At 51.0% G+C, this 20,769-nt stretch overlaps 1 protein-coding gene across 5 annotated transcripts in view; it reads right to left on the bottom strand.

Annotated features, from left to right (window-relative positions):
* The window catches only part of RGS3 (regulator of G protein signaling 3), a 91,041-nt gene that overhangs the window by 56,169 nt on the left and 14,103 nt on the right, over positions 1–20,769 (bottom strand). The window contains exons 3-14 of one of the 5 annotated variants that reach the window (XM_069771895.1): positions 18,602–18,652; positions 16,266–16,324; positions 15,508–15,602; positions 14,543–14,611; positions 13,685–13,745; positions 11,616–11,706; positions 10,868–10,935; positions 6,630–6,711; positions 5,806–5,911; positions 5,167–5,506; positions 4,663–4,702; positions 107–297 (exon numbers count right to left, since the gene is read on the bottom strand). In XM_069771895.1, coding sequence (XP_069627996.1) covers positions 107–297; positions 4,663–4,702; positions 5,167–5,506; positions 5,806–5,911; positions 6,630–6,711; positions 10,868–10,935; positions 11,616–11,706; positions 13,685–13,745; positions 14,543–14,611; positions 15,508–15,602; positions 16,266–16,324; positions 18,602–18,652 — 1,253 coding nt within the window. Of the gene's footprint in view, positions 1–106; positions 298–4,662; positions 4,703–5,166; positions 5,507–5,805; positions 5,912–6,629; positions 6,736–9,087; positions 9,319–10,867; positions 10,936–11,615; positions 11,707–13,684; positions 13,746–14,542; positions 14,612–15,108; positions 15,253–15,507; positions 15,603–16,265; positions 16,325–18,601; positions 18,653–20,769 lie in introns of those variants that run through there. The other 4 variants (XM_069771894.1, XM_069771896.1, XM_069771899.1 and 1 more) reach the window with 4 other exon arrangements.

Consider the following 20,769-nt stretch of genomic DNA (forward strand, 5'->3'; position numbering starts at 1 on the left):
GTGTGACAGCCTGGATTCAACCTACAGCAGCAAGCTTTGATACAACCTGCTGTGCTGGGTACTGATTGCATTAGATCCGTAACATCTCACTTCCAGCTGTGCTTACCTGCACAAAGACAGGGAACACCAGCACTTTGGGAGCCAGTGTCACATATGTGCCATAGCTGGAGTGCGGGATGTGTGGCCTCACTATGGTACAGTTCTGGTAGTTCCCGTAGCTCTTCATCGTCTGCACAGTCTTCATCAGCCTGGATTTTCTCCCAGACCCCGTGTGCGATTTCCCTTTACATGCATTTCCTGGACCAACAGAGGAAGCAGAAAGAAACACAGAATCAGAAGAGAGCTCCCACAGAGCTGCTACATGCTGCCGGCTTAGTTCCTGCTCTCACAGGCTGGAGGAGGGCACATAAAGCGTAAGGGGAATAGCTGGAGCCAAGAGCTGCAGGGACGTTCGTCACTCTGCTATCAAAGTTTCCCAGGGATTCATGAAATAACAGCACTGACTTCATTTTTCCTAATGCAAAATGAGATGTCCCTTGACATTTCTGCTCAATCAAAAGCTACTCACTTGCTGGACCAAGGACTTAACTGGATCACACCAGCAGCACAGACATATCTATGTATGTACAAACCAAAACCCAAGAAGTCACAGCAAGCTCAGCTGCAGGCCAGTATATCTGCCTCTGTTTGGGTGTACGCTGCCTTCTGCACAATTTATGAATACAGTACTTTGGAGGAAGAGATGTGGTGCTATTATACAAACCTCCCTATGCAGTACTGAAAGTATGAAATAAGAAATACAGAACAATCCCAAACATGACTTTAAATGGTCATTCTTGAATCACAGGAGCACCAAGGACGTTCCCACCATCAGGGAAGACCTGCCTCCACCACTGAACTATCACCCTTCCCTTTCCAGGGAGAGGAAAACCATCTGTGACTAACTCAGGATGGGGGAAAAAAACCCAAAACACTGGAAATTTAAACCTCGGGACATTTTTATCCACACAAGCCTGCCTGCCCTGGATTCTGGGCATGGGAGTTAGCAAAGTGCAGGAATTTCACATCATGCGGTGCTGAGTAGTGGGTTAATCACAGTTTTCAGAAGATACTAAGACTGGAGGTGTCAGAGAAAGGGACAGAAATGATAAACACATTCATGCACATGGGATCAATCAATTTCTTTCCAAATCACTCCCAGGGATGTGAAGGTTACTTAGACATGGGGGTGTATTTATAAAGGATGACCTCATTTTGCATGAGGCTGGCACAATATTATCCACTGTTTTTCAGCATTAAATTTCAGTGCTAGAAAAAGTCCAAGCAGCCTGACTGTTTTTTCACTCTGTCCCTCTTCATCGCAGAAAGCCATTATCCTCATTCAAAGGAGTGATTACACAGAAGCTTTCCTTTGCAGACTCCCACCTCAACTGGTTGAGCAGAGCTATGACTTTTGCCAACAAGCCAACACCAGCTACTGTGGCCACTCCACATCTGCCAGTCTGTATTGCTAGAGGCCAGGAGATATTAGGTGGAATGTCAAACCAGTCCCAGAATCTCTAATGTAATTCATAATCCTGTGATTAAAAGCATTATTGATAATTAACAACAATTATCACTGTTCCCATTAGCTGCTGCGTGGATGAGTCCTTCCTTCCCCTATTGCCAGGCAATTGCTGCTATATAGGATTTCTAAGCCCTTTCCTCCCAGCCCAGAGGAAAGCCTTTGAATACACCCAGCAAGCTCCCATCAGCATTTTGTCTCACGAGTGCAGGCATGGGTTGTGGTGTGCCCTGAGGATGCTTTGCCTGCACAGAAACTACCATTTTTCTCAGCACCAGCGCAATGAGGTGAGAGCATCACAGACTGCTGGGAGCCAGTGCTGTATGCACAACTGGCTGTGAGCAGCTAGATGGTTTCATGGGTTATCTGTTGGAGGCAGCAGTGCTAAGGATGGCTTTATGCATCCTCCTCCCCAGATCCATCACATGGAGCCAGGATGAGACCAACACACAGGACCAGAACCAGAAAGGAGCTGCCAAGCTGCTGCCCACTGGGCTACTCTGCTGTCAGGTGTGCTGGGACAGCACAGCTGCCAAGCGGGGAGCAGCTATGAAATATTTCTCATTAACGACGTTAATCCATTAGGCCCAAGGGCCTCAGCATTCTTTGGTAATCCCAGCATACAGTTTTGGCCATCCCTGATGTCCCCAGGCCCACAAGGCACACCTCTCCTGCCATACACAAACTCCCATCACAGCAGCAGCAGGACCTACCATGCTGGGGAGAGAAGGTGGGACAGGACTGTGTTCTCCAAGAGCCCTTAACCCCAGACCATGTCCTGCTGGGCACCAGCAACCTGTGCTCTGTCCTAAAACTCGCAGGCAACAATTCCAACAGGAACTGAATCTCTCTCTAACCAAAAATTCATGCCTTCTTCAAGAGAAGCCCCACTGAAAAATCAAAGTATTTCCTTCCTCTCTCCCTCCTGAGGCTGACGAACCAAGCCAGCTCGGGTCCAGCAAGCAGGTCTCCCCACTCGGATTTTAACATATCCAGGTGAGAAGGTGGAGCATTAGCCCATTCTCCCCCACAGCAATGTCTCAGGAACATGTATGAGCAAACCCTCCTGCAGCTCACTGCAAGAGGGGCGTCCCAGCAGAGACCCCCCAGCATCCCTCCCTCCAGCCACCCAGCCCTGGGGGTTTCTGCTCCTACCACAGCAGCCTTCCGCACAGTGGCTTCTGCCTTTGCACTGTAACAGATACCCATAACCTTCCTAAGCAGAAATGAGCCAAAACATTCCTGAACATGGCTCAGAGCAGATAAGGTCTCGTCCAAAGCAAATATACAAACCTACCCAACATTACATATTCCATTAAGTATTAGGAAATAGCGCATTTACGTTCAGATAAACGCCAGCAGAGCCAGACCGTGCTCTGTTGGCAATCCAGACCTGCTGTTTACTGCTTACTTTAACAACCTGCCTTTGCAGGGGGGTGGCCCTTGTGACCTAAAAGGTTGTTTCCACCTCTAACTGCAATAATCCTGACATTTTCTCTTTTCCCTTTTTCATGGTTGCACTGCCAGATAAAATCAAAGCACAAGAGAGCTCAACACAGAACAATCTGTCTGGACTGTTCAGGATCTGCTTTTCCTCTTATCCCTAAATCACCTCATTTTATCAGAGGAACTCATCATCTGCACAAGTCCTGTTTTCTGCACGCTGGCACAAAACACATCCAGCCTGCCTGAAGTGTCAGCTCCTCTCCTGGTATGACTGGTGGCCAGCTTCACACTGCCACGCTTAATCACTGCTCAGGTTAACTAATACATTTTTCCCTCTGAAGACTTAATATTAAATAAACTGAAAACAATCACTAAAATCTATTATGGGAAGAAGCCCAAGCCTTTCAAATTCCACCCTACTATAAGAACAAGTCCCCATGGTCCAGCTCATCTTTTCACAGGATCCACAAACAGCGGGAAAGAGTTGCAATTATCCACAGTACTATCCCTGCAGCTGATCTGCGGAAAATTCTTCTGGCTGCAGATCTCCAGGGCTGGGAGCATCCAAGGCACAGGGGCCTCAGACCCATGCTGCTCCCTCCTACTCCCCAGCATCCCCATCATGGCTTTGCCAGCCCCACACTTTGCCTTCTACAGACACTGACCCACCTTTATAGGCAGCACAAAATTTTCTAGCTGGAAATTGTGCCGATAGCTGTGCCCGCAGGAGGGAAGGACTGCTGAGTTAAAGACACTCCAGCAAGATCATGCCTAGGAGGTCAGCTCTGCTATGAACACACAGCTCATCCTAAGGGCATCCTAATAGACCAGGGTGCAAGTGTGGCCTCTCAAAGCTCCCAAATCAAAGAGCAGGCAACAGGTGTTTCTGCATGGACCAGGATTCATACAGTTCCCAGCCCTGCCACACACCTCATCCCACTCTTCCTGCAAGCCCAACCATACCTGGTTCTCCAGGAATACTCCAGCATACCTGTTACAGAAAATGAGTTTATGCTTCAAAAGGGTTTTTGAGAAGAGCTGGTCCAGAGACTGACAGAGACCTTGTAGCAGCCCTGGGAATGAGTATTCCCCAATTCTGGCACATCAACCTGCACTACTGTTTGTACAAATTCAAGTCACAGCCATCCTCACTCCCTTGGTAATAAAATGAACTTCAAAGCAGGGGCCACAGTATTAGCACTCCCCTAGCATGCCATCATGCATGAGAAGGGAAACACGTCACAGACAGGCCCACAGACACATCTGGGGAACCACCACAACAACAACAACGCTTAGCACTTTCACACTTCATGCTTTCATTGTGCCCCTGATGGAAAGTCCCTGCCACCAGCCTCCCTTCAGCCGCTCTGTCAGCTCCCACAGAGACCTTCTCACCATGAAGCTCATCCAGTGACACTAGGAGCTGTGTTCTCCTCTGGGCTTGAAAGTAGGGTTCTTGCTTTTATGTTTCATGCAGAGAGTAGGAAGATTATACTACCCAAAAGCTCCAGGCTTCTGCCACTGTTCTCAAAACATGAAGGACTCCATTGCAGCATTGCAGGGCTAAGGGCAAGGATTCAATAGTGCTAGAAGGACCATGTCTAGCTCTGCTAGGTGTTCTGACCAGTTTTTTCAGCACATCGGCAACTTACCCACAGTAGAGTTGTTCTCTTGATAGACAGGCCTCAGCAGCTGTAAGACACAATCCAGAAAGGACACAGTCACCTGAAGTAGGCTTGAGGTAGACTTTACAACAACCAACTGCAAATTTCAGCATGCAAAACCTAGCAAAACCAAAGCACTCAAGAGAGGTGAAAATCATTTTTGCCCTATTGCCAGTAGAAAATGAGAGTAATGACTTGCACTGGGGTCTATGCAGTGGAAACAGTTCCCATATCCTTACCCCTTGAGTGAGCCCTGGGAGGAGGCAGCAGGTCATTCACCCCGGCTCTACAATCCTAGTGGTAAATGTTTTAGGAAATTAGCGAAAGCTCTACCAAGGGACACAGGTCTGGCTTGTAAAAATGGCATGTGCTCTAGCAAACGTTTAGAGAAGATGCTTGATAAGGCTGAAGCACAGGCCAAGAGAGGATCCAGCAAGCACAGCCAACAGCAACATGCAGTAACTTGAGTATGGGGCTGGAAAGCAGCCCTACCTGGCTCCCCGGGTTCAAAGGTGCCAAGATGATGTAGTTCTGGTCTGCAGTGGAGGGGACCCGGGAAAGGGGTGGCATGGTGTTCTGGCTCCGCTTGCCAATCTCCGTGTACCTCTCCCAGCTGTTCAGCACCAGCCCATCACTCCCATCATACAGTATGTGGCAGCTCCGGCGCTGCTCGGGCCGTGGGGGCATGGTGCTGTTCTTTTCCCGCTTGTTGGGTGGTGACTGGAGGTCATAGGCAGACTTGCAGGATGATCTGCGGATCATGCCTTCATGTCCTGACTTGACCTGCGGGACAAGTCTCCAGACCAGCAGTATAATCTCAGTGGGACAGTTCCTGAAAGAGATGGCATGGGCCAAGTCAGAGATGTAGCAGTAGGGAGCGAGGCACCTCACATCATTCAGACAGCCATGAGCCCTGCAGTCCTTCCTCCCTGTAATGCCTCTGCCCCTGTCCTGCCCTCCCCAGCCCCTGCATACTTTCTTCTTCCACTCCAGAGAGTCCTTTCCCAGTCTCCTGCACCCCTCAAAGCTTTCCCATTCCTGTAGCCACTCAAAGCTCCTTCTCCCCTGCCCTGGTCTCCTTCAAACCGTCTCTCCCAGAGCCCTGCACTCATGCTTTGGGTGAATACTCACCGGATTTCATGTGCCAGCTCCACACATTTCCAGTGCTCCACAGGCTGCTCATTCAGCTGCAGCACTGTGTCAAGCTGCTGCAGACCGGCCTTTTCTGCTGGGCCACCTACAGAGAGAAGAAACAAATGCCTGTCACCTGCTAGACAGAGACCTGAGAGTATAAGGGGGAGGAGAAGCCGTGGGGCTAGTGGACACCCAAATAGCACAGCTTCACAGCTTGCACCACTCACTCCTCCAAACCCAGCCTGCTTCCCCTAACATCCACACCTGAAAATGAAGTGGGGCTAGCTGAGCCTGGAGCTTCACCTTCCAACATGCACGTGTGCACACACACACACAGAGCGCCTGGGACAGTCATAAACACTCTCAGAGCTACTGCATGAACTTCCTGAGTTTCCTGGTGTGCAGTGGGGAGCACCAGGGTACAACAGAGACACCAAGTCCATCCTGCAGGTCCACACCAAGAGGGTCTAGTCAGACAGCCGAGGGCTCCCAAGATCCTGCTCCCCTATCTGACACCCCTCCCCAGAATGCTTTCCATAGGTCTCCCAACTAGCCAGACAGCTCTCAGGTTGAAGAGGGAAGGGAACAAAATCTCTGCAAATTACTGCAACACACTGCCAAAATAGTGACATCCAGAGGCTAACCCAGTGGCCTCTGACCTCATTAGAGGCAACAGAGAACTCATTAAGTGAAGTTTCTTAGAGGTAACCAGGGTCATGCAAGGCATGGGAGCTTCTGAATCACAACATGCTCTGGGAAGCAAAAAAGGAGCAGAGTCATTCATTCAAATCAAGAGGGATAAAAAATATCTAATCTCTTACCGGAGTCCACTGCCTGCACACGGACTGGGGAGTCACAGCAGATTGTGAAGCCAAACCCATCACTTCCTCGAGGGATTGTAATCTGAAGAGAGACACCGGAGTCACCCTGTTAAGTGGGAAAGCAGCTGCTGTGTGTGATCAGTGAGCATCCCCCGTTTCACCCACACACTGCCCCACAGCCTTTGGAAATGCAGACACACGGCATTTCTAGAAGCAGTCACAGAGCCCAAAGGAACTGTCATGGTGAACACTGTCACTTTGTGAACCCCACGGACAACGGGTCTCTCTGCAGCCAAAGGGGACTGGAAAGGGTGCTAAAAAGTAATGCAAAAATCGAGCAACAGAGAGGAATGCCACAAAACGAGTGTTTATTGAGCATACACAATTCTCCACTCACAACTCTTGCAAGTGTAAGGAAAGATCTGATAAGCCATTAGAAAGGAAAAGCTGGCAGTCTGGCTCTGACATTGATTTCTAACACGGCTTCTCTAAGCAAGTCATTTAAATATTTAATTTCCAAATGGGTAATACAGAAATAGCAGCACTCCTCTACTCCAGAGGAAGCTGTGAGGATCAGCACACTCCTGTCTGCAAGGCATCTGTGCTGGAGCGGGCTCTGTATGCATCACCCCATTAGCTGGGGTGAGTATGTTTTCTCTCGCTGAGTTTGGAGAGGATGGGTGCTGTGTTGATTTAGGCTCATTTCTCCTCCTGATTCAAGAAGCATTGAGCTTATTAATAAAATGATACTTATTTTTTGATGTTGGCTTCCAGCAGCAGCTCAGCATGTCAGTTCCTGTAAATACCTGATTATCCCCCAAGACATTTGTCAAGATCCTTGTTTTACTGACAAGGAAAAGAAAAGAAAGAATCCAACATCTGACCTGTATTATTTTGAGAACAAACAGAAGACAAGAAATTCAGCAGAAGCTGCCAAGGAGGGGAACTGGTTCCTCGCTCCTTTACCATGGGAGGGCAAATGCAGCAAGATTTCATTGCTCTGCACCTCATCCCTGCTTGATTGCTCAGCATAAAATCAGGCTTCTAAAGAGAAACTGTCTTTCCCTGGCAGGACCAAAAGGTAGGTCCAGTCCCACTACACTGAGTATTTTACTCTCTGGAGTTTGTTGGATCCTCCAACAGGGGAGGAGGCTGCTTGTGGCTCTGCACCTTCAAACCAACTCACATTTCAAATATAAAGCACATGGGATTCAAGTCCTGCGGAAGTGTTACCATTGGCACCTCAGGAGCCAGCCTAGCATCTCTCCCACCATGGAGACTCCACAATCACTTCCATCCCAAAGCTTCCCCTGCGCCAAGAGATCTCCCACTCCTTCTCCCTGAGCTGGCTGGCTCTTGTCCACTGCCAAGGGAGACACCTTCCCTGTGCCACTGAATAGTGGCTTCTCACTGCTGATGGTTCACTTTCCTCGGCTCCCACCACCAGGGCCATTACAGGGAGCTGAACATCTATTTTTGCCACTGTGCACAGAACTAAGAAATATGAGCATCTGACATAAGCTGGAAGGTGGGTGGCAATATGGTGAGAGACTCCAGCACCATGGAGGCTCACTGCGCCCATAACTTTGTCAAAAAATGCAGAAGAAATTGTCAAAATAGGGAACTGAGGAGTTCTAAGACACAAATCACAGTCAGTTGTCACAAAGCAGAGCAGCATTCCTGCATGAGACAGTCACTATAGCCCTGACAAGAAATGGGCATTTTTAGTTAAGCTGGCTCTTGTGCAATTCCCAATATACACTGTCCCCCACCACAGCTTTAGCATGACACAAAAGATTAGCACAGGAGTGCAGAGAAAAGCTGACAATAAGCTGGGAGCCCCAATCCAGACCATGGGGGGAAAATTATGTTCGAAAGTGCAGGAGACTGGGACCTGTGCAAGCAAAACCAGCACCCGCCATCGTGCGCTGAGCAGGTCCAAGAGAACTTGCACCAGCTTTTACAGAGCACAGCAATCTACTTCTCATAAAGCAAGTCATCATTGATTGTAACAAGCTTCAAGCAACACTTTATTCCCAAATATTTTCACATTAAAACAATTTTGAAAAGAGATAGCAGCAGCCTGGCAGAGACTTAGCTGCCTGCTGTGCCTGCCTCTCCTCTAACGAGTGGTAAATTGAGACACCACCTCACAGCTTAGCACTTTCATCGTCAGCATGCTACCCTCAAGTTACACAGTAAATGCTCCCCCTCCATTCCAATTTACACACTGCAGCAATGGGCAGAGACCAGCTAGAGACACCTATCTGAGGATGCTTTCCTTACATTCACAATATTATCATTTACTAATGATAGCAAATCAACACCCTAGAAACAGCACACACAGAGCCCAGAAATGGTAAGAAAGCCCACAAACACTCGTAAACTTAACCGAGACTTGCAGCAACATGCACATACATGCTGGCACACAGATTTTTTTTCCATGGGAGATACAGACCTGTCTGTATCTCCGCTCCGAGCACACCTTGCAGAGTCCATTGAAGCGGTTCATGGCTGGAAAACCCTAAACTCGCCGTTAGCCCATGAAAATCCAGTCCCCCGAAGCAGCCGTAATCCTGATCTCCTTGTATCACACGAGTGTGGAACAAACCACAGCCAAACTGGCATGACCGCCCATGGGAACCCAGCTCCAGAGAAGAATGGCAGGAAGCCACCTTTCACCTCCCCAGCCCCTGTCTGTGCTGTATGCCGCTTTACGATAAGCCAGAGGGCTTCCTGAAAACCCTAACTGACAAGGAAGAGAGAGAGTTTTATATTAAAATTCCTGTCAACTATTTAGTATTCCCTAGTCCCTGCTCTGTTGATGTGGCTTTTGTTCCCGCGGCATTCTTCAGCTGCACAGAGCACTTTGTTATTGCAATGTTCTCACAAACACTTTGAGGATGTTTAAGCAGCATTTCACAGGCACCGGCTGTGCAAGCCTTATTTCATGAAAAAGACAGCTTGCACTCGTTACCCTCATAAAGGATAAGAGAGACTTATAAAAAAAAAAAAAAGAAAAAAAGAAAAAGCAGAGTTTGTTTTTGAAAGCACAGACCCAGAGGATATGCATGTCCCGATGCTTTGTGCTCACAGAGTCATGGAGGGGGAAGCAGAGAGGTCAATTGAATTGCACCCATGGTGTAATTTTGGAATTAAAGACAAAGAGAAACTCTTAACCCAGCCAGCAGCAGGGCACAAAGCAGGACTTGGTGAATCTCCACTGTGCAGCCTCGACTGCCAGCATTGCAGCACAACCCCTTGGAGGTGGGGTTGCAACGGAGAAGAAAGCACTTTCCATACTCCTACATAGGGATGGAATGAGAGGAAAGGCTCAAGGGAACCCAAATCCCGCGCTCCCTTGCATGGCAGCTGGGGTGACAGGGCCAGGAGAGGCTGGGGAGGCAGCACGAGGAGTCCCAGCGCTCCCAAGGGACCCAGCAGCATGGTGGGGCTGCTCCCAGCGTATTGTCCCAGCCTGCTGCACCGCCAGGCTGGAGCTCGAAGGAGGATCGGTCTTCCTTCCCAGCCACCATCTTTCAAGTCAGTGGTGACTGCCGGAGAGGAAGGGAGGAGAGGGACGCTGGCTTTGTTTGTCTTGCTCAATCCTATGCTTTAAAACAAATAACTGAAAATGCAGCTGAGGGAAGCAGCAAAGCGGAATTCGGCACAGATAAATCACAGGGCCAGCTAAGCCCAATTTCCGATGCAAGCCATGTGTTTGTGTTCCCATTTCCCATCCTTGCCTTTCCAATAAATCACCGAGGCTCCACCATGGGCCTTTCCCTTCCCAGACCAAACGGTCCCGAAAGGAGGAGGGGAGCAGATGCACCCATCCACGGAGACACAGAGCCGGCCAGGGACTGATGCTGTGTGGCAGGCAGCCGGCCAGCCCTGTCCCCATCACTCCCAGTCCCCACCCAGTCAATGGCTGGTGGTTTGTCTCTGTGGCAATATACTGGAAAAACAGGAGGTCCCTGTATGGCAATGGGGAGCAAGTGTGGGGTTACTATCCACATCACCCACCTCCACCAATTGGTGCTCAATCAGGATAACTAATTACATATAAAACCCATGGTGTTGACAGGGAGACTGTCACAGCTCCCACCTCAGCATCACCCTCACTGATAGTTTGTCCCTTGGCTTGTTTGAAACCCCTCCATGCAGGCTCTGCTGCCAGCCAGCTCCTGACCCCACATCTTTGCACCCCTGGTGGGTCATAGCCCTGTCATACCTACCTTCAGCTGCTTCATGGTCACAGCATCCTGGCTTTCCTGCACTGCACTCTGACTTCCCAGCATCGACTCTAAAAAATAAAAAAAGGGAAAGGCCATATCAGCCCAACAGCACATGTCTCCTGACAATCCCTTTCCTTCCACATGGCATCTACACACTATATGTAAGATCTTTACATGTCATTGGCACATCTCCTCCAGGCTGGGGCAGCCCTGCATGGCAGCAGCTGTGGGGTGGTTGCACATCTGGGACAGGCACTGCTGTCTCCCCCTACTCTGTGCCAGCCTGTCTTCCTCCACACAAGCTGGCAGCACAGCAAGACCAAGGCAGGAGAAAAAGCTCCCCACCACCCTGCACAGACCCCAGAAGCCAGAGTCCGGCCATGGAATTCAGCCCCAAGTCTGAGAGGCAGGAATCAGCATGATGAAAGGCCGAGCAAGAGGGAGAGATGTGGCTGCAATGTCAGGGTACCCACAGAGCCCCAGACAGCCACAGGTAAGAAGGAGCAAGGGTTGAAGGGGAGAGCTTGGTGCCTGTGCAGAGCCTGCTGAACCAGCCAGGATCTCCCCCACACTGGTCTTTAGGGATCCTGGTGCTCACTGAGCATCACAGGGCTGAGAAGTGCTCACAGGGGCATAGGGTGCCATGGGGCTGGGGGCTGCTCCATGCCAGCACAGGGACAGACACGAGGTTGACTCCTCTTCCAAACCTTGCCAACACTCCCTGGGGCATCCCAGTGGGGAGACGTACCTCTGCTCTGCTTCAGCCACTGTGTGGCCACCTTCAAGTGCTTGGTCCTGCCCAGGTCCTCCCCGAGGAGGTAGTACCAGCCACTGATCTCCTGGGTGGGAGGAAAGAAGCTATCAATGCAGGGGCAGATACTCACCCCCATTTAACTCAGTCTGTTTGCCCATAGCCCTAGAGGGGTCCCATTGCAGGAGCTGCCCCATGCCAGTACACAGAGGCCACCCAGACTTGCTTGCACACAGAGGTGCAGCCCAGAGTCCTTCTCTTAGGATACAGACAGTTAAAATTCCATCCCACCTGCAAGGAGGGACCAAGCATCACTGAAGTAACAAGCTTCTAGTTTTTTAGAGGGAGACAAGGTGCAGAAAAACAGCCAGTCTCCAGTAAAACTGTCCATATCGTGTTTGCAGCAGCCGGCAGTCTTGCAGGGAGAACACAGCTCCAGCCTTATCACCAGAGGAGGATGCCCAAACTAGCCCTCAGCAGTGCTGGGTTCTCCACAGTTGGGCTCCCTTTGCCCCTGTCCCATACCCATGTGGCCAGGGCAGCCAAGAGAACAGAGCTGACCTTGGCAATCCCTCACCTCTCTTCCAGGGAGCTGCCGCTGGCTCCCATTGCTCCCTGGGCAGCTGGGAGAAGCCGGAGGGACCAACCATCCTGGACCAAGCCCAGGAGTCAGATGGGGTTGCAGGAACCATGCACAGGCCAGAGATAGGGGCCCATTTTAAAATTAATGTTTTAAATCCACAATGAGGCAACTGAGGAGGGGGCGGGGGGGATATATAGCAGCAGCATGCGGCACCCAGGAGACAAGGGCCAGCTCATCTCAGGCCCTGCTGAGGTCCCAGGAGGACCACATGCCCCCAGCATCCTCCTCCCATCCCTGCAAGAGTAGGATGGTGTGTGGGGGTGCTATACACATGAATGCTCCATCCTCTCTGCACGCAATGACACTTTGTGAAATTCACTACCAAAATCTGAGAAGGAAGGGACATCTCTGGGGAGGTCAGAGCAGAGGCCCCTCCGGGGGAGAGCTGCAGTTTAGAGCTGCTCTGCCTAATTATCTTCACTGCTATAAAAAAGCTGCATCTCACTTGTCCAAATTTCAGAGGAGACCATGCTCAAGCTACCTCTTACCCTCTTTCTCACGCCATTGCCACAAATAGCTCCTTTTTAACCTCTTGCTGGGAAGTAAATTTCCACACTTCAGGTGATGTATTAACACTTTCATGAAACGCTTCCAGCTTGCTGAGATACTCTGATGTACCGAGGGCATGACTAGGGCTGTCCAAGGATGAAATCCCTAACCGCTGGCAGCTAGGATGAAACATTTACGTGTTTTAGTGGGTCAGCAGGAGTCATTTGCAGCAGTAGCCTTGCAGGCTTCTTTAGGAAGGCAAACCCAGCTGAAGTGAAAGCTGTATTACCAAGCTGCAGCCAGGCTGGGGCAGCAGTACTGTGACCAAATCCGCAGCAGCGGGTTCATGGATTCTGGCACAGAGACAGCCTGGCAGCACCGCTGCCTCCAGGAACAGCCTGAGACCTCTGCATTTGCCCTCTACCCACCACCACCTCAGCTGGTGAAGCCCTGGCTGCCGAGCGCAGGGAATCAGGCAGACTCCTCCTTGAAGGAGCAGGTCCCCACCATCGCACCCACTCAGCCACCACATGTCAGATGTGACACATGCCAGGCTAAGTGAGGCTGGCCCCATCTCCTGTCCCCCAGGCAGCCTTGCTGCAAGCAGGGCAGGCAGCACTCACTGGAGCCACCTCTCTGCACCCCCAATTGCTGCTACTCTCTGTGTCCCTGCAGAAGAGAGTGACAGTCCCCTGTCCTAGGATCCCTCCTCCAACAGCCTCCACATCCCTGCCTCCAGCAATCACACCAACATCAGTTTCACAGTGGCCATCCATACTGGGAATGGGACCAGGGAACTCCCTGGGCACCTTCAGAGCATCTTTGTCTCACAGTGGGAGAAGCCTGCTCCTGCCCCAAGGGCACACTACATCCACCCACCGACCTGAGAGAGTTAGGCCCCAGTCCCACGCGCTGCACTCCAGTATGGAGGTACCTTGTCCAGGGTCAGGAGGGACTTCACACCAAAGCTCATGCAGCCAATCAGTTTGCTCTGTCTGCAGGAAAGCCAGAGACTGTCAGGATACGCTTATGGAAAACTCCACAGGGACAATTTCCCACATGCACCCCTTTGCAGGGACCCCACAAACATCCCTGCCCATGCCAGGAGCTAGGCAGTGCCCAAGACCATGCCTCCCTCTCCATGCTTTGAGCAAGCATGGCGTAACCACACGGCTCAGCTGCAGCAGGGGCAAAGAGAAGCTGGGCTGAAGCATCCTGGTCACCTCCAGCCTACCTGATGCTGGCAGGAGCTTGGCCAAGGAGTCAGATGCCACTTGCCTGAGCGGGCAGCACAGCCTGTGAGGTGCCAGACCCCTTGCTGCTGGGCTTTCCTCCTCACTGCATTGCCCCCAGAGGTAGGGAGGGTCCCCAGCCCAGAGCCAGGCTCGAGCCCCACTTGGCTTTAGCCAGCTGTGCAGGCGTGAGTAGCTGCAGGAGTTTTAAATGCTGGTCCAGCTGATTGCTACCACGCAGCAGCAATGCCAACAAGAGAGCAGCAAGGGCAGGATTTCTTCTCCGCCAGCCTGCACGCAGCATGGTGCTCATCAGCACGGGCTGCCTATGAGAATGACCCTGGCCAGGGCACCCAGCCAGCAGGTTCCAGCCCCGCTGCTCAGCTCCCCCCACTTCACCAACCCACAGCCTTCATGCAGGGCAGCCCTGATGTCAGGGCCAGCCCTTGGGTCCTAGGGCACTGGAGAATCTCACGTGAGGTGGCCAGAGCAGATGACAGGTTCTCTGTCATGCCAGCCGCATTTGAAAGAAATTGTATGGCAGGCTGGCAGCCCCTTACCTGGAATTTCTCTCTCGGTTCCAGACTGTGACCAGGAGACGTTTCTGCTCATGCTCCTCTTGCACCAGGCTGTAACAAGCAGAGGGACAGCCCGTGAGCACCGACCTTCCCCAGGAGTGCTCGGCAAGGGCTGCCCTCGCAGCCGGGGACCCATCACCCTCCTCAGAGCCAGGTCTTCTTCTCCATTCTCTGCACAGAGCACTGCAGCATCACCCCAAACGGTAACCTCCTCAAACAAGCCACTGTTGCACTAATTCATTTGTCCCTGACAGACAATTGCAAAAGGATGTGACCTCTCCTGGGCAGGCACTGGGGACAGCGCTCAGGTTGTTTAAGGGGAAAAATAATCTTGCAGAAAGACACACATCCAACAACAAAGGGTAAATGCAAGGAACAAGCCACATTTCATGCTCTGAAACAACCATTCTGTGCCAGATTAAATGCTGCATGGGGACAGAGGTCTGACACAGACTGGTTAGCTAGCAATGACAAGCTCTACCGAAACACAAGCCATACAGAACCTTTCCCATGCAGAGACATGCTGTAGCTATAGGAAATCCTTTTACCTTCCTCATTCATACCGATGCCCATACTACTGCAGGCATAAGGTCTAGGAAATGGAGTGTGTTTGCCCAATTCCTGCCCAGCAAGAAAGTCCAACCGTGTGGGAGTGCCACTGCTATGCTGTGTGCTGACAGCTTTGTGAGCCTCCGCAGAGCTCTGCCCAAAAGTTCAAGGCATTTCAGCTATAAAAAACAGCAGAATAATGTCTGTCACTCCTCATCTCAGCAGCAGACCTGCTCATGCATGACATGTGTTTATTATAGATCATAATGCAAAAGCAAACATGGGGTCTTGGCTTTGAGGGGGTACCCCGGGACAGCAGCCACATGGGTCCCTCACTGCTCAGTGTGAACACGGTGCTGATGGATGGGTCAGAACTACCTCTGCCCTGTCATACTCACAAAAGAAAGTGCTCATGGAAGACAGGATTTTTGCTGTCTGGCACAGTCTTCGTCTTCTGCCTGCATTTCCAGTCAGCATCTGGCACGATCGACATCTTTACAGAGGAAAACAAGCAGCGTGTTAGCACTCTCAAAGCAAGCACTTGCAGTGGCAGGTGACTGGCACAGCCACTTTTATGGATGGCTAAGCCTCAAAGATCCAGCTGAGCCTGTGCTAATGGGTGGTTTAGATCACTTTACCCTATGCATGTCAAATTGTGTTACAAATCAGGGCAGGGGAGGGAAGGAAAAAGCAGAAAAATCGAGGACAGATGTACACAAATGTTGCTGGCTGGTCTCTGACTTGCAGCCCCCTTGCAGGGGAGATGCTTCCTGCACTGTGCACACCGCAGTGGGAGCAGCCTGCCAAGGTGCTTTCCAGGAGAGCCTGGAGCCACACTGTGCTGGCCAAACACATATCCCCACCAGTCCTTGGGCACCCAGTACGATGTTCTTGCAATGAATGGTTGACATAGCCCTTAGCAGGGTCCTATCCTCTGCTTTTCTGGGTCCAAGCAGACACCATGCCAACAAAACCCATGAGCCCTCCAGTGCCGGGCAAGAGACCAGCCACCTCCCTGCATGCTGTGAATGCTTGGCCAGAGCAGGACATAGGAGGAAAGAGAAGGGACAGGCAGCCCAGAGCACGCTTGGAAAGCCAACCACAAAATCCCTAGAAACCATGAAGCTCCCCCAAGCAAAGCCCCAGGAGAACCCACCTTCACATAGGAGTCGCATGTCCGGTACTCCTTTCCCATCAGACCTTTTGCTTCCATGACTGGAAAGGAAACGAAATGGTCATGCCCCAAAGCAGCAGGGAAGGTATCTTCCTATGCTGCAGTGCTCTACTCCACGCGGTACTCCCTCCTTGTGGGGCTGAACCCATCTCCTACCTCAACAGGATCCTATGCACACCTCCCCAGCAGCCGGGTCTCACTGGGCACCCAGAAAGAGGGTTTTATTGTATTTTTTCTTTAATATACCCATGCTATAAATACAAGTGTCTGTGGATGAGGTTGGCGGCGGATGCAGTTCAGCATCCGGATAGCAAATTGCATTTCATTTGCCTGACTTCACACAGCTCTGGGCTCCCTGACCTGAAGCCAAATGTATCATCAAGTTAAATATCAATGGCCGCATCCTGATGGCAGCCCTGCCAGCAGGGACTCAGCATTGCACTGCTGCCGACAGTTGGGAATCCTGTGCTCCCCAGTCGCGTGGCTGGAGGCAATAGTTGTGCAGCAGAATCTGGATAGCCCAGGACAGGCTGTCGGAACAAGGCTAAGCTCCCTCCTAACAAGCCCAGCAAGGCAGCAATGACTTTGCCTTTGTCAGAGACAGATACATGCTCCTAATAAACATGGTCAGCCCAACAGAAACCCCAGTGCACAAGGGGAAATGGGTTCTGCAAGACCCTCTGGTGTTTCACAAAGCAGTTTGCAAGGTTACTCCAGGACAGGCTGCACCAAGAGCTTCCTCCTCCAGCCATACCTGCTTTGGGTTTAAAGACTTTGGGGTGGAGATTGAAAAAGTAAGAGGGATCACCCCACATCACCCAGCCTTCTCCGGCCCACATTGAGTACCCTGAGCATCCAGCATGTGCAGAGGGATGTTGGGTCCCAGACCTTGAGCTTCCTTTGCCTCTTTGCTGGACCATTTCCCTCTTCCCAGACCCTCTTTTGGCTGCATCAGAATGAGACAGTGACTCGCACCCAACTCACACTGGGGCTGTTCCAGATGGAGGGATTTGGAGTGAAGCCTGTGCCAGACCCTCAGAACCACAGAGAGCTTTAAGGGAGAGGGAAAAAAAACCAACCACCACCACCACATTTTCCTGCTGTTGTTTCTTTACAAAGCTTGCCTGCACAGCCAGAAAAGGGCAGCAAGCTCTCGTGGCTGCCAACTGGAAAAGAACAGGGGTGGGACATGGCTCAACTGGTCCCCACAGCCTCACCAGGCTCAGGCCATCCTCTGCCCCCATTTCATTACAACCAGGCGGGGGTGGGGCTGGGCTGTAAGGTGGGATGTTGCTGAAGAGGAAGTCTTTTCTATCCCTCTTGCCCTACTGCACAGGTCTCTGGGATGGGGGTGCTTTCTCCCCCAAAGGGTAGCCACCCCCAAGAGCTCGGGGAGTCCAGGGCCTTGTTTTCCTTTCACCCTGCAGAGCCCAAATCCTGCTCTTTTCACAGGGAGGGAATTTTTACTCTGACCATTTCAAACTCCTGACTTTTTTCCTTGATTCTTTAACCATTTACTTATCATGAAGCCCTGATGAGCCCCTGGTAGAAAGAGCTCTGTGCCAGTAGACCGGAACACACACATCCTTCACTGCAGAATCAATCCTAAGGGGCCCCCCAAGTGCCTCCAGACAGGTTTTTCCTAAAGAACAGAGTTAGTTCTGACACCCTCATTGGCCTTTGTAATGAACACCATTAAGCTGCAGTGGCACAGTTCCCTGGGACCTGCCTCGTGGCTGCGATGGAGACAGTTTCCCAGATGATGCATTGCTTTCCTGCACTGGTATCCAGCAGCGGTGGCCAAGTCTGAGTCCCCAGAGAAAGAAAAGCATCTCTTGCCCCCAGTGGGACGTGCCAGGGCTTAAGGGACAGCAACCCCAGCCTGGAACAGGTGAAATACTTTTGTTGAAGAAATATTGCTGGTGTTAAAAAAAAGGCAGCATTTGGAGGTAATGGAACCATTTGGAAATTGTGGCAAATCTGGCAAACAGTTTTGACCAACGTAAAAGAAATTTCAGAGGAGATAAAGCATTTCAGATTTTCTTTTTCAAATTATATTTGCCTTTTTCCTCTTCACAGGGAGTTAAAGAAAAAAAATCTATACAAATGGACACAAAACACACCGTGGTCACCCAGAAGTTCTGGTTTGACCTTTAAATCAGAGAGCTCCCAGTCATATTGCTCTACCACAGAGTTGTTCCCGACAGTTGCCACAAATCTCCAAAGGGCTTGAAGAAAGGGCATAGAAGTGCTGTCCCCATCACTAGCCCACGATAGCTCTGGGGCCACCTCGCCATACGCTCCAGGGAGATACTCACTGTGCAGCACCAGGATCCGGCCCTGCACCTCGATGGAAAGCTTCAGCTGGCCTAGAGGAAAGGAGAGGAGAGAGTGAAGGAGGCACGGCTCGCCCAGCACCCCTGGCACTTGGCAGCACAGGGACCCCATGGCTCTGAGGCTTGCATGGGGCCAAACCCATCCTGTTTCCCCATCCCTGGGCACAGGGGCATCGCTCAGGGAGCCAGGGAAAAGAGGTGGGAGGAAACTATCTGCTACCAAGAAAGTCACAGAATCATAGAATTGTTTAGGTTGGAAAAGACCTTTAAGATCATCAGGTCCAACCATTAACCCAACACTGCCAAGTCCACCACTAAACCATGGCCCTAAGCACCACATCTACACATCTTTTAAACACCTCCAGGGATGGTGACTCAACCACTTCCCTGGGCAGCCTGTTCCAATGCTTGGCAGCCCCTTCAGTGAAGGAATTTTTCCTCATATCCAATCTAAACCTCCCCTGGCACAACTTGAGGACATTTCCTCTTCTCCCAAGTAACAAGCAATAGGACAAGAGACTGACCCCCACCCTGCTACAACCTCCTTTCAGGTAGTTGTAGAGAGCGATAAGGTCTCCCCTCAGCCTCTTTTTCTCTAGACTAAACAACCCCAGTTCCTTCAGCCACTCCTCATAAGACTTGTTCTCTAGACCCTTCACCAGCTTCGCTTGCCCTTCTTTGGACACACTCCAGCACCTCAATGCCTTTGTTTTAGTCTTTCAGTATTTGAGGTGCAGCCTCACCAGTGCCGAGTACAGGGGGCAATCACTGCCCTAGTCCTGCTGGCCATACAGTTTCTGATATAAGCCAGGGTGCTATTGGCCTTCTTGGCCACCTGGGCACACTGCCGGCTCATCTTCAGCTGGCTGTCGACCAACACCCCCAGGTCATTTTTTGCCGGGCAGCTTTGCAGCCACTCTTCCCCAAGCCTGTATCGTTGCATGGGGTTGTCGCGACCCAAGTGCAGGACCCGGCACTGAGCATTTTTGAACCTCATACAGTTGGCCTTGGCCCATCGATCCAGCCTGTCCAGATCCCTCTGTAGAGCCTTCTTACCCTCCAGCAGATCAACATTCCCACCCAACTTGGTGTCGTCTGCAAACTTACTGAGGGTGCACTTGATCCCCTTGTCCAGACTATTGATAAAGATATTAAACAGAACTGGCCCCAATACAGAGCCCTGGGGAACACCACTTGTGACTGGCTGCCAACTGGATTTAATTCCATTCACCACCACTCTGGGCTTGACCATCCAGCCAGTGTTTCACCCAGCAAAGAGTACACCCATCCAAGCCATGAGCAGCCAGGTGAATGCTGTGGGAAACAGTGTAAAAGTCTTTATTAAAGTCTAGGTAGACAACATCCACATCCTCATGGGGAAAGATGGGTGTTGAAATATGGGGGCTTCATTCTGCTCCCTGTCCCTGTCTTCCAGCTCAGGGGGCTGGGTAACCTGAGAACAACAGGTCTTACTATTAAAGACTGAGGCAAAGAAGGCATTAAGTACCTCAGCCTTTTCCTCATCCTTTGTCACTATGTTGCCCCCACACCCAAGAAACGATGGAGATTCTCCTTAGCCCTCCTTTTATTGCTGATGTATTTATAGAAACAGTTTTTATTGTCTTTTACGGCAGTAGCCAGATTAAATCCTAGCTGGGCTTTGGCCCTTCTAATTTTCTCCCTGCATAACCTCACAATGTCCGTGTAGTTCTCCTGAGTTGCCTGCCCCTTCTTCCAAAAGTCATAAACTCTCCTTTTTTTCCTGAGTTCCAGCCAAAGCTCTCTGTTCAGCCAGGCCGGTCTTCTTCCCCGCCGGCTCATCTTTCAGCACATGGGGACAGCCTGCTCCTGCACCTTTGAGATTTCCTTCTTGAAGAATGTCCAGCCTTCCTGGACTCCTTTACCCTTCAGAACTGCCTCCCAAGGGACTCTGTCAACCAGTCTCCTAAACAGTCTAAAAGTCCACCCTCTGGAAGTCCAAGGTGGCAGTTCTGCTGAACCCCCTCCTTACTTCTCCGAGAATCAAATACTCTATCATTTCATGATTGCTGTGCCCCAGAGAGCCTCCAACCATCTCATCACCCACAAGTCCTGCTCTGTTCACAAACAACAGGTCCAGTCGGGCACCATCCCTAGTTGGTTCCCTCACC

Source organism: Haliaeetus albicilla, chromosome 26 (assembly GCF_947461875.1).
Source record: "Haliaeetus albicilla chromosome 26, bHalAlb1.1, whole genome shotgun sequence".
Classification (NCBI taxonomy): domain Eukaryota; kingdom Metazoa; phylum Chordata; class Aves; order Accipitriformes; family Accipitridae; genus Haliaeetus; species Haliaeetus albicilla.